The sequence below is a fragment of the Oryx dammah genome, unplaced genomic scaffold, assembly GCF_014754425.2.
Source record: "Oryx dammah isolate SB20612 unplaced genomic scaffold, SCBI_Odam_1.1 HiC_scaffold_11229, whole genome shotgun sequence".
Taxonomy (NCBI): domain Eukaryota; kingdom Metazoa; phylum Chordata; class Mammalia; order Artiodactyla; family Bovidae; genus Oryx; species Oryx dammah.
The window spans coordinates 1709682-1724209 of NW_024080622.1; the positions used below are offsets into that span (position 1 = coordinate 1709682).

The 14528-nt window shown below is 41.1% G+C and overlaps 1 protein-coding gene across 1 annotated transcript in view; it reads right to left on the reverse strand.

Annotated features, from left to right (window-relative positions):
- LOC120861143 (protein O-mannosyl-transferase TMTC1) overlaps positions 1-14528 on the reverse strand; it is a 302613-nt gene that overhangs the window by 251943 nt on the left and 36142 nt on the right. Inside the window, exons 4-5 of the mRNA XM_040236782.1 lie at positions 13532-13708; positions 7331-7522 (exon numbers count right to left, since the gene is read on the reverse strand). Coding sequence (XP_040092716.1) covers positions 7331-7522; positions 13532-13708 — 369 coding nt within the window. The remainder of the gene's footprint in view (positions 1-7330; positions 7523-13531; positions 13709-14528) is intronic.

The following is a 14528-nucleotide window of genomic DNA, read 5'->3' on the forward strand; positions in this document are numbered from 1 at the left end:
AATATAAGTTTTCCACTATTTCCATCATTCCTATATCAAAACAGCACTGTTCACCCTTCCTAGTAAAATGTGTCCTTCTCTGTAGGACAAATGCCTGCAGCCATTACCCACCTTCCTTCTCTAGACCCTTTCTAGCCACTAAGCTTGTCTGCAGTTCAGTCACACCAGAAGCCACTATAGAGTCTCAGTAAAAGCTACAGTCAGCTCAGTACATTAAAAAGAAATGGACAAACTATGAAAAAGTTCAGGGGTGTATGGAACAAAGGTAAGAAGAGGATATCCTTTGGATATTATATACAAAAGATAGAATCATGAGTGTAAACAGTTATAAAGTTGTTTTAATAAGAAATAACTTTGACATTAGTTAGGCTAGTTAATCTGGTCAGTGTCTTTATAAAATACAGCCTGGGAGTTACTTCTTTCTTGGGTCCACTATCATCACGTGCCAAATAAGTCATAGTGATCTGGCTGCAGCCACCTAAGAACTACATCTGAAGACAGAAGTACTTACACCATTGAAGAAGGCATAGAATTCCATAGCAAAGCAAAGGAAATGAGGAAAAATGAAGAGCAGTGAAAGATTTCACCTTTAAACTAGGCAAAGGAAATGAGGAAAAATGATCAACAGCAGTGGAAGAATTCACCAAGTCTCTATAAAGTAGGATCTGAGTTCAAATCTACTTCCGTGAGGTGTCTGCATTCTTAAGGTGGGTTCCTCACTAGGTTTATACTTGCATTAAGAGATTTTAAAGTAGGAAAGGGGATTTCTCAATATGAACCTACAAACTTCACTTTTTACTGTTGGAGGTATTTTCCCTGTAGGTCTATTAGTTAACTCCACCCCTCTTTCATTTGGTTATTTCATTTATTAAAGCAGTAACTGAATGAAATTGAAAATGGCTCACCTGAGATCAGTCAGCCAGAAAAGTGTGTAAAATGGTTGGGGGGAGAGCCCAATTATTCACAAGTAATACAGATGGCTTTCAACATAGATCTGTTGCTGTCACCTGAAAATCTCATTGCATTAGCTTACTAAGTTTTTCTCAAAGCTGACATGAGGCTATTAATAATGATCTGAAACACTTTTGCCCTACTCACAAGATCAATGTGTGGAAAATTCAAAATCCGGTTTCAGGAGTTTAATCTACAAAACATTTCTTACTTCAGGGAAGAAGAGTACAGTGCAGTGTCTACAGAAGTAGGACTGCAGCCCACCAGGCTCCTCTCTCTGGAATTCTCCTGGCAAGAATGCTGTAGTGGGTTACCATTCCCTTCTCCGAGGGATCTTCCTTATCCAGGGATTAAATCCAGATTTCCTGCACTGCAAGCAGGTTTTTTATCATCTGAGCTACCAGGGAAACCGCAAAGTATTAAAACAACACTTAAAAGGTCAGTAATCCATCCCATCAGTGAAGGGCAAAATATTTATATGCCTTTCTAATTCCCCTGAATTTAATGACTTTACAGTTTCACTTTAGTGACAACCTGTTCTCTAGTCCTAAACTTGTCTTTATTTGCAGGCCTCTGTGCAAGGAATACAATAAAGACTTTTAAAACACACTGAAGTGAAAAATCTAACCACTGTCTTACTCACAAAGATCGAAAACGAGCCCATTTTAAGTAAAAACACCATGATCATCATCCAGCTAAGTTCCATAAGAGCAGGGCTTTGTTCACTTCACTATCATATATTTTCAACACCCAAAACAGTGCCTGATAATAGGAGGCATTTGGTAAATACTGACAGAATGAATGATTCATGACAGATGTCACAGAGCAGCGGAATAAAGAAGACAGCTCTGAGCCAAGAACTCTTTTCAATACCAATCGCAATCACTGTCATTTAAATATCAGGTCTATATAAGAAAAATGACTACGTATAGTCATAGAAACAGATGTGAGTTATGAGAATAAGATTTCAGGTAGAATTCACTGAGTTTTCTAAGGTGAAAGGGAAAGGATATTCACGTGTGAATGAACTGTATGTAATGAAGAGGGTGGGAGAAGGAAGATTTACATTTCCTACTTCACTTGGAGCAACTGAGCAAAAGATGGAATCAACTGAAATTTCATCTGATTCCAGAGTGTCTACCCTAAGTCCTAGGTTCACTGCACTTGCCACTTGCTACCTATAAGACAATCACTAAGCCATACAGAAAAACAGGCAACTAAATAAATGACTTACAGTACAATTTTTCCCTGGGTGGGGATGGTCCCCCTGTATTTGCTAACTTCTGAATACATTTTATCTGAGTGTATGTAGACTAATTTCTGACAGCCTGATGCCATCCATGCAATGAAAATACATACTAGCAAGAAAAACAAATTCCATAAAAACACATTCCTTGCCTGTATACTGCAAGTTCACCAGTATCAGTGTTTAGAAAGTCACATTTCAGTGTTTAAGGAATAATAATATCTATAATTCTGAACTACTACTAATGATGCTGCTGGCTGCCACACCAAATGGCCACCGTGTGCCAGGCACTTATTTACAGACTTATTACCTGCTTATTACTATAGGTCTGAGTCCTGACAAGCAATCTGAGAGTAAGATGTTATAATTAGTTTCCCTTTTTGGGAGATGAGAAAACTGATGCTCACAGAGTTAAAATAACTTATCCAGGACCTGGTAAGTGAAGGATTTATGATTTAAACACTATCTGCAGAGATCTTCAGAACTAAGATAACATTGCCTCTTTGAGCTTTTATTTTCTTTACCTGATCACCTTCTGAAAAAAGGACAAGCGTAGTTTTTAAAACTAATTTTGATACTAATCAAATTTATAGTCAAATACATGATACCTTTCCTTTCCAGAGAAGGAAAATATATGACAACTTTCCTCTCAAGGAAGGATAATGGTCCTTCTTGCTCACAAACATGTTGACTTAATAAGATCCTGACCCAGTTCCAGTTGTATTGTGTACGGCTCTCCAAGCATCATTCTTTCTAAATAGACTGGGGCTCAGAGTTAAAAAAAATAAAATTTGTTAAAAGCATATCACCTAATTCAATGTATAAGCACCAACTATACTATATTAAAGCCAGTCAGGAGAGGCCCTCCTTTGTGGACCCACGGATGGCTGCAAGAATCTTCTATCCCTGAGAGATGAGCAGGGAGGCCAGCAGCACAGAGCATCACACCATTGTCCTGCCTCCTCCCCAAAGCCAAGTTCTCACCTGGGATTCTACAGAACACAGCAAACAGGCAAAGCACAGGATTAGTGGCTGTGCAGTTGTAATTCCAATCTTGACTTTACCACTTGCCAACTATGTAAATGTGTTAAATGACAATTTAAGCTCTCTAAGATCTTCCATTTCCACCTGATAAGCGAACTATAAGATTTACCCTAAACAAATGTCGTGATGGCTGCATGGAATAACACGTGGGAGGGGCTAGCCCACTTCCTGGTACGTAGTGATAGATAACAGATGTAAAGCTTTCTCCCCCTCCTGAAGGACCTTCTTCACTGGAGTACTGGAGCTCACATTTTCCTATAAGAAATGACTATTAAATGTTCAGGAATTTTGTAAGCCAGTTATTAAATACAGCCATTATTTAAAATTAAATTATATAACTTGTAATAAATTATATGTACATATATTTTATATTTATATCAATATAATAGTATATATCTTTAATAATAAAATGAATTATATAACCTTAAATAAATCAAGCTAAAAATAAAGGTAATAAGTACACAAATCATATCATTTTCTAATCAGTTTCCTTCATTTTACTTCTGTCTATGCTCCTGAGATTATTTACATCTACAGTCTATCAGGAAGTAGAAATGCTTCAATATGGTGGGCTATGGCACACCTCTCCCAGCTCTGGTTTCAGCTACGTCACGTTTGTAGATTGAAATCAGCCATGGTAGGAGTTACACGGAAATTTGTAAACACAAGTGGGGATTTACTTTCTTTGGACAGCCAATGATTAAGCATCACCAGTACACCACTGGTATGCATACTTCATCGTATTCCTTTTTGTTCCTGCACTTACCTCTATATTCTCTACAAGTTATTTAGATACATACACACATCCAATAAATTTAAAATAAAATGAAAACAAAAACCTCACATGCCTGCAGTTAACAGGCATGTTAACTGTCTGTTAACATTTCTTTATTGCCCCATTTCTTTATTGCCAAATTTACTAAAATGTTCTGCTGCTGCTGCTACTAAGTCGCTTCAGTCGTGTCCGACTCTGTGCGACCCCACAGACAGCAGCCCACCAGGCTTCCTCGTCCCTGGGAGTATCCAGCCAAGAACACTGGAGTGGGTTGCCATTTCCTTCTCCAATGCATGAAAGTGAAAAGCGAAAGTGAAGTCGCACAGTCCTGTCCTAGTCTTGTCGACCCCATGGACTATGCCTACCAGGCTCCTCTGTCCATGGGATTTTCCAGGCAAGAGTACTGGAGTGGGGTGCCATTGCCTTCTCTGACTAAAATATTCTATTTTTGCTTACTTTCAATACTTTCTTACCATCTACCCATTAATTTATTCATTTCACAAATACTTGCACAACTACAATTAACCAGACACTATAAGAGGATCTGGGAATACAACTGAGAGCAGAAGCCTATACAGTCGGATCTGTATGGAACTCAGTCACTGTATGTACACAGTCCGACTGGTGGAAGTCAGTCACACCGCAGCCTGCCTTCTGTCCCTTCATGAGAGTCTCCAATGATCTATTTATTCTTTTTTTCTCCTTTGCCTTCCTTAAAAAATTTACAATTTCCCCAAATGTTTTGCCCTCTTTTCTTTCATGCCCTGTACTAAAGACTCAAGGTTTTGACAGCTTATCACTCTTCTTTCTTGCTCAGGAATTTCATGCATTTCTGTGACTTTATCCTTTCAGTTCCTGACACTACCACCCACCCAGCTGTTGAAGCTAGAAACCTGAACACCCTTGATTCCTGCCATTCCCTCACCCCATTACCCTAAATTGGCAAGTCCTGTTAGATCCATATCCAAAACGTCTCCAAAATCCACCGTATGCCTACATCTCAGGCTTCATCACCCTCAGCCAAGACCTCTTTTCTCCCCTCAGTCAGTATGAAAATCTCCTTGCTTTACTCTTGCCCCTAAATAATGCACTATAAGAAACAAGACTGAAAATTTGTAATATAACCACATCTTGCCACATTAAACAAGCAAACAACAACAAAACCCTCCAAAGTCTCCCCATTCCACTCAGAATAAAATCCAAATTCGCTCCCATGGCCAAAACATTCTTCATCATCTAGGCCTGCCCACCCCCTGAACCCCCTTTCCCCATTCCCCTTCCCATCCCCACTTGCTAATTATCCCAAGGCCGGAACCCTCTGTGCAGATCTGAGCAGGGTGAGCTCCTCCTCTCATCCACAAGGATTCAGAGACCTTCCCTGACCAATCAATGGGAATTCGCCCCAGCCAGGCTCACCTACCACTCTGCACCACACTGTTCTCTTCTTGTTGGTTATTTAGTGTCTCTTCTCCTGGAAGGAAAGCTATCTAGGGGCAAGGATCTTGTCCTCCTTAAACCCCAGTACAGCCCTGGTGCCTGCCTGCAACATGCCGGGCACACGGCAGACATTCAGTAGATCTTTGCTGATCAATGAATAAGTGGAGTATGATCTAAGAGACAGGTAAAGGCAGGACTAATTGGAAACAAAGACACCCGAAAAGAGGGAGTTGTCTGGGACTATAGAGAAGAATAAGAATAGCAATCTGCTACTTAAGTGCTAACAGTATGAGTCAAATTTCCATATTTATTAAATTCTTACTTGCCCATGGCTTGAGTTATTTTCAAAGGGAAGTCACTCAGTCATGTCCGACTCTTTGCGACACCGTGGAGTGTAGCCTTACCAGGCTCCTCCATCCATGGAATTCTCCAGGCAAGAATACTGGAGTGGGTTGCCATTTCCTTCTTTTAGTGGCAAGCTAATTTAGCCAAGTACCTGTTCCGATAAATCTATGATAATTTTCATGGCTAGGTCAAAAAGATTTTTTAAAAAGCGAGAAAATTTTGTACTTTAAAGAAGATCTTCCTGAACCCTTAGAAACATCCCTGAGAGGCAGTGTCCCCTGGGCTACCTCATACACCTGCGCTGTAATAAATTCCTATTGAGAGGGTAACAGGCAGGAAGGCCAGGGGCCCCCAAACGGAGGAAACAAGCTGGAGGTGTCAGACATTTTTTAGTCTCTCTTAAGTGGCAGGAGGAAGCAAACTACAAGTGTCAGATTTTTTTTTTCCTTCTCTATAGAAAATTAAAAGGAGGTTTCTTTCAAAATTCTGTGTTGCCATGACAACACCTAGTTCCACCTGAACTTAACTTTTCTCAAACTTTGAGGTAACTAATGCAGGTTTTGTTTTTTTTCATGGAAATGTTTTTCTTAAGCTATGTTAATGAAAAATGTATTTACCTTAAACTCTGTCTTTCCTCAAGTTGCTTCTGCCTAAGACTCAGATAATGGCTCAAAACAGCAGTATGTTTTACTCATACAATTGTTCTCCTGATCTATGTTAATGAGACTGTATTTGCTTGGAAACCTTCCTTTCTTCAAGATTCATGTCAATCATTTTATGGCCAAGATGACTCACCTTGTGCCCATGCTAACTCAAAATGCATGTTGTGGGTGAGGGGCCTGGTGCCCTTCTCTGAGTTATGAGACATTTCCTTTCTCTAATTAGCAGCCTGTGAGTAGGTATACAACTTCCTGTTAAAGACTAGCAGGGGGACACTCTTTCTGCCCCCTTCTGATGTCTATGTCAGAAGCTCTCTCTTTTATACTTTAATAAAACTTTAATATACAAAAGCTCTGAGTGATCAAGCCTTGTCACTGGCCCTGGATTGAATTCCTCTCCTCCAGAGGCCATTTTTGATCCAAGGCCAAAAATGAATCCCGGCATTTTTCACAGCTCAACAACAACCTTTCATTATCACACACTAAAAGCAGGGAGTCAGGGCAAGGGAAGGCAGAGCTCTCCTTCCAGAGAAAACTGAGGAGCCTGCGCTCTGATATGCAGGGCTCTTCCCTTGTACTGCTTAACTGAGGCTTCACAGCCTCATCTCTTCTTCCAAATAACAGCAGTCAGTAGGGCCTCTACTTCTTCCAGCTACTCCCTTCTTATCTGATATGACACAGGGAAGGCCAGGGATAGGGAAGAGAAGGAAGGAAGGAGGAGGAAGGGAAATGGGGAAGGGAAAAGAAAGGAGGGTAACAAGAGTGGGGGTGTCACAAAGAAATGACTCCACGCTTCACTTCTCCAGTGATCCCCCTGCAACAGGTGATGCTGGATGGTGAAAACACACAAGGTCAAGGAGCCCAGTCCAGTACCTCATCAAGGACCACACAGCTCCAGGAGACACGGGGAATCCACTGCTCTTGGGTTCAGACGGCATGGCATGGCAGCCACCCCAAGCTCCTTTGTGAGGGAACCGCTGCTGCTTCCCATTCTCCCGGAGAGGGTGTGCTGTCAGGGAGCTTCCAGGCTGCTGTGGGCTGCACTGATGGATGACCCCATTGCTCCTATTTGTGAGGAGGAAACAATGTCAAAAGGAGCAACAAGACCTGCAACAAGGAACAGCAGTCCCCTGTCCCCTCCCCAAGCCCTGTTCCTTGGAAGCAAATACTCACGAACATTTTAGCTCTTCTGTTTCTGGTATGTATCACAATATTTTAAAAATAACATGAAATAATAATGTTATTTCCAATTTTAGAACTTGTCATATTGGCTCATTACAAGAGAAGATGTAGATTCAACCCTTTTATGTGGTCACCAGTACACATACAGACACTCTTCACTTCTCATCCTCCTCATACATTTCTCTCATAATAAACATAAGTTGAATTCTCCTAACTTAGCTGAAGGGATATTTGGGATTTATATTATTATGATCTTGGAAAATTGTGTTCACAGATGATCCATGCAACATATTCTCATATGTTCTTCCATGAATCCTCTGAGATATATTCCATAACATTAGCTGGGCAAAAATTTAAAAGTCTGACACTACTCAGGGATGGGGAGAAGGTGGAACAAGAGGATTGTCATCCACTGCTGCAGTTATTTCAAGAGAATGGCTCCACATCAATACAGTGAATGTATATCTATATGTGGGCCCACAACCTCACTTCTGTGGTTTTGCACTGGAGAAATCTGCAGGTATGTGCACACAAAGCTTGACTGCAGCATGGTATATAATAATCAAAAAAGGGGAAACAACCTAAATTCAGATTCCAAAAGGATAGATGCGTGCATGCTAAGTCACTTCAGTCCTGTCCAACTCTTCATGACTCTATAGATTGTAGCGCACCAGACTCCTCTGTCCATGGGATTCTCCCAGCAAGAATACCAGAGTGGGTTGCTGTGCCCTCCTCCAGGGGATCTTTCCGACCCAGGTATCGAATCCGCATATTTTATGTCTCCTGCATTGGCAGATGGGTTCTTAACACTGCACCACCCAGGAAGCCCTTATTCTAAATTAGCAGATAAGAATTTCTGGGAAAAGGAGACACAATTCTGTGAGATTCTCAATGAGTTAAGACCTCCAATACAGGCAGATCCTCTGAGCTCATATGCTGCTACTAATGTGAGCCCAGGTTCTGAGCTGCAGACTCCCTGGGAGGTTACTGGCCCCAGTCACATGTGCCCCATGGAGGCAGGTACTCAGGGGTAACCCTGTGACTCTGAAGTTACACAGACAGAGTCTAAATCAGGGATGGGTGACCCTGGAGAGGTTACTTTCTATGCCTGTACTTTCTGCTCTGTGAAACAATGATAACAGTTGTTAGCAATAAGTGACTTCATACCTGTAAATGTCAGGGTCCCGTTCCTGGAGCATAGCCTTCACTCAAGAGATACTGTTGGTGACCAGGTATCCCCAAGAGAAGACTCTACACATGGACATCACCAGATGGCCATACCTAAATCAGGCTGATTATATTCTTTGCAGCCAAGATGGAGAAGCTCTATACAGTCAGCAAAAATCAAGACTGGGAGCTGACTGTGGCTCAGATCATGAACTCCTTATTGCCAAATTCAGACTTAAATTGAAGAAAGTGGGGAAAACCACTAGATCATTCAGGTAAGACCTAAATCAAATCCCTTATGATTATACAGTGGAAGTGAGAAATAGATTTAAGGGACTAGATCTGATAGATACAGTGCCTGATGAACTAAGGATGGAGGTTCGTGACATTGTACAGGAGACAGGGATCAAGACGATTCTCAAGGAAAAAAAAATGCAAAAAGGCAAAATGGCTGTCTGAGGAGCCCTTACAAATAGCTCTGAGAAGAAGAGAAGCAAAAACGAAAAGAAAAAATATCAGCATCTGAGTGTAGAGTTCCAAAGAATAACAAGGAGAGATAAGAAAGCATAACTCAGTGATCAATGCAAAGAAATAGAGAAAAACAATAGAAAGGGAAAGACTAGAGATCTCTTCAAGAAAATTAGAGATACCAAGGGAACATTTCATGCAAAGATGGGCTCAATAAAGGACAGAAAAGGTATGGACCTAACAGAAGCAGAAGAGATTAAGAAGAGGTGGCAAGAATACACAGAAGAACTGTACAAAAAAAGGTCTTCATGACCAAGATAATCACAATGGTGTGATCACTCACCTAGAGCCAGACATCCTGGAATGTGAAGTCAAGTGGGCCTTAGGGAGAATCACTACAAACAAAGCTAGTGGAGGTGATGAAATTCCAGTTGAGCTATTTCAAATCCTGAAAGATGATGCTGTGAAAGTGCTGAAGTCAATATGGCAACAAATCTGGAAAACTCAGCAGTGGCCACAGGACTGGAAAAGGTCAGTTTTCATTCCAGTCCCCAAGAAAGGAATGCCAATGAATGCTCAAACTATGGCACAATTGCACTCATCTCACATGCTAGTAAAGTAATGCTCAAAATTCTCCAAGCCAGGCTTCAGCAATACATGAACTGTGAACTTCCAGATACTCAAGCTGGTTTAGAAAAGTCAGAGGAACCAGAGATCAAATTGCCAGCATCCACTGGATCACGGAAAAAGCAAGACAGTTCCAGAAAAACATCTATTTCTGCTTTATGGACTATGCCAAAGCTTTTGATTGCGTGGATCACAATAAACTGTGGAAAATTCTGAAAGAGATGGAATACCAGACCACCTGACCTGCCTCTTGAGAAATCTGTATGCAGGTCAGGAAGCAACAGTTAGAACTGGACATGGAACAACAGACTGGTTCCAAATAGGAAAAGGAGTATGTCAAGGCTGTATATTGTCACCCTGCTTATTTAACTTATATGCAGAGTACATCAAGAGAAACGCTGGGCTGGAAGAAGCTCAAGCTGGAATCAAGATTGCCGGGAGAAATATCAATAATCTCAGATATGCAGATGACACCACCCTTACGGCAGAAAGTGAAGAACTAAAAAGCCTCTTGATGAAAGTGAAAGAGGAGAGTGAAAAAGTTGGCTTAAAGCTCAACATTCAGAAAACGATCACGGCATCTGGTCCCATCACTTCATGGCAAATAGATGGGGAAACTGTGGAAACAGTGGATGACTTTATTTTGGGGGGCTCCAAAATCACTGCAGATGGTGACTGCAGCCATGAAATTAAAAGACGCTTGCTTACTCCTTGGAAGGAAAGTTATGACCCACCTAGATAGTATATTCAAAAGCAGAGAGAATTACTTTGTCAATAAAGTTTCATCTAGTCAAGGCTATGGTTTTTCCAGTAGTCACGTATGAATGTGAGAGTGGGACTATAAAGAAAGCTGAGCACTGAAGAATTGATGCTTTTGAACTGTGGTGTTGGAGAAAACTCTTGAGAGTCCCTTGGACTGCAAGGAGATCCAACCAGTCTATCCTAAAGGAGATCAGTCCTGGGGTGTTCATTGGAAGGACTGATGTTGAAGTTGAAACTCCAATACTTTGGCCACCTGATGTGAAGAGCTGACTCATTTGAAAAGACCCTGATGCTGGGAAAGTTTGAAGGCAGGAGGAGAAGGGGACGACAGAGGATGAGATGATTGGATGGCATCACTGACTCTATGGAGGTGAGTCTGAGTGAACTCCGGGAGTTGGCGATGGACATGGAGGCCTGGCGTGCTGCAGTTCATGGGGTCGCAAAGAGTCGGACACAACTGAGCAACTGGACCGAACTGAATCCCTGTTACCTGTTCTCAGTTCCTTCCTACCAAGTTCACAACTATACTCAGGTCCTCATGTAATTACTTACATAATGTTTGTCTTCCCCTAGCACTGCCCTTTGTGGGAAGGAATCTTATCTGTCTTATTTGTGGCCAGGCACAAAATGGGAATGCATTAAACAGGTGGATAAAATGATGCAGGAAAGAATGAACGCCTTCATCTATGCAGAGATGCTGGTTGTTGTGAGAGCTAAAAGTTACTAAAACAAAAAAAAACCATAAACTATGAACTATGCAACTTCCAAGCTACATATCAACAGTTATTATTTTTTCATAGAACTTCCAGCAGTTTGGTATGGTGAAGGTCAACAAAATCACTAGAAGACTAAAAGAGATAATTATCCTCTTTGAAAAATGCCTAGCTCAATAGTGACCAGATGAAGAAGAGACTATAAGCAACCATGTGTTGGAGAGTCCTAAGACCAAAGGAGGTAAGACTTCAAGTATGAGTATAGACAAAAGAATGCTGCCTGCCATCAAGTTATCAGCCACCGAAGCTGTCCCCAGGGTGTACCCTAAGGGAATTCAGAATGGAGAAAAACAGGATACTGACCCTAGACAGCTGACATGCATATCAAAGGAAAAATTTTCATGAGCCCAGACCTTGCATCTTTCAATATATTGAAAAGCCCTAAATCATTAACTTGAGATGTCTGATTTTTTGTGATTAGCACTCTTTCGAGTTTCAACTATAGGCTTTTTTCTCCCCCCAGCAGCAAAAGCTCATACATCCTAGTTCCTCCCTCACCTCTATGGAACAGTTTCCTTACAGCTATCTGAGGGGCTTTCTCAGGTTATAAGTCCTCAGTAATTGTCCCAAATAAAACGCAATTCTCAACTTTCAAGTTGTGTGGGTGTTTTTTTTCAGTCGATATGAGGTTAAAATATCTCTGGACAGGACCAGAGGGGAAGATCTCCAGTCACTTGTCACAGAGCAAAGGAGGTACACACAAAAAGGAGGCAGAAGCAAGGGGAAAGCCAGAGGAGCTGTTAGGAAGGCCAGCAATGCAATTACTGCGGTGGGTCAAGAGGACTCATATAAGCCAAGGGGAGGTCCTCTGGCTTTCCTGGTTTAAGCTTGGGTCAAAATGATAACTAGGCCCCTTCCTTTTACATGCCTCTGAGATTCGCAGAGAGCTAACAGAGTACTAAAATCTATTTAAATTATCTCCAAGTACGCCCAGGCAGGAAAGTGATCAGAATTTAATGACTCATCTCAGCTTGTTGACATGCAATAGCACTGCTTTTATCTTTGTGTCAAGAAGTATAAAGAGGTAGGGAATGGGATAAAAAGGCAGGATTTTTTTTTAAAGATAAAATTCTTCCAGACAAGGCCAGAGAATAAATAAGGACCTTATAATTACTGAAAAATGGGGTTTGCATGTCAAATTGTTAGTAAATCCTGAGGAAGAAAATTACAGTATGTGCTTGAACTTTTAAAACGCCTTGGTCACTCTTATCATCTATAACCCACAGGACAATATGAAAGTTCCTAAATTTGTTAAATGAAAACAGGCTACTAAATAAACTTGTTCTTTAACTTGAATATGATATGCAATTAATTATTCCTGTATGGTTTAGACTGGTCTGTTGTGGAATTCCAAACCTCCCCCCAATCCCACCGCCCCCCCCCCACTGCCCCATTCAAAACTTAGGTATATACAACACCCCTCAAGCTAGTAAACAGACTCCAATTTAGCAGTGTTCTTTGAAGGATAGCACTTATGTGAATGCAGAGATTCCAGGCAAGCTGTTAACAAAGTGTTACCATTTGTAACCACTCTCCTGTGTGAATCAAGATTTCTCAGTATTATACAAGCAAAACAATCTAGTGATATAAACTTGCAATTAGCATAGGTACTTTTCAATTCCAAATTTGGTGCTCACAAAAACTTTATAATCCTCAATGACACAAGCGTGAAGAGTCTGAACACATACAATGCAACTGTCTTATGGACATAAGCCTTATTATATTATGGTCTAAGGTGAGGTTTGTTTTTATTTAGTCGCTCTGTCATGTCTGCCTCTTTTGTGACCCCATGGACTGCAATCCACCAGGCTCCTCTGTCCTTGGGATCTCCCAGGCAAGAATACTGGAGCAGGTTGTCATTTCCTTCTCCAGGGGATCTTCCTAACCCAGGGATCAAACCTGCATTTCTTGTGTCTCCAGTGTTGGCAGATGGAGTCTTTACTACTGAGCCACCAGGAAAACCCCCAAGATGAGGTTACATTTAACAAAATGTTGTATCTCTATTTGCTTAATGAAAATTTGAAAACTATTGATTTAAGCAATTTTTCTTTGCACATCACACACTGCTTGACAGCCAAACTTTGACATGACTTACGATTTATCATGATTGTGGGATAAAGAAAAGAGATCATAAACCAAGCACACGCCGAACACCGTGATGCCCGTCTCTTTCACCAGCATTGCACAGGTCCCCAGAAACAGACTAAGCAGCAGGAAGAAGGGAGAAGCCGTGGGAGGGAAACTTTCCCCAACACAACACTGGTCCACACTCCTGAAAAATAAATTTGAGATGGTTTTACTGCAAGAAGAAATATGGGTTGCTAAGAAATGCCACCTTTTAAAGATAAGATCCAACACAGATTTCATTTTATTCTAAATAGATGAGCAAAGATATGTTTAAGAATAAAATTTGCAAAGGTGGGAAAAAGTAAATGACTGACAATGCTGAATTTGGTACTTAGATAAAAGCATATAAGTTATGGTAAAATATGGCATATAACAGAGGAACACTAAGAAGCATTTAAAATGCTAGTATATAGAGATATACTTGCTGCTGCTAAGTCACTTCAGTCGTGTCCGACTCTGTGTGACCCCATAGATGGCAGCCCACCAGGTTCCCCCGTCCCTGGGATTCTCCAGGCAAGAACACTGGAGTGAGTTGCCATTTCCTTCTCTAATGTATGAAAGTGAAAAGTGAAAGGGAAGTCACTCAGTCGTGTCCAACTCTTTGCGACCCCATCGACCGCAGCCTACCAGGCTCCTCTGTCCATGGGATTTTTCCAGGCAAGAGTACTGGAGTGGGGTGCCATCACCTTCTCCAAGAGATATACTTAGTGACATGTAAAGATGTTTAGGTGAATACATATTAAGTGAATAACATAAGCCATATGCCTGAACTCTGGAGCCAGGTTTCCTGGGTTCAGATCACAGCTCTGTTGTTAACTAACAAGGTAACAAGGGGCAGATCAATGCCTCCCTGTGCCTCATCCTGTGTTTATCATCATCATTATTATTTTTTTTGTGAAGGTGTTTTATATGTTTCTGTACAAATAAAACACTGGACAGATACCAAAACACAATCATCATTAATG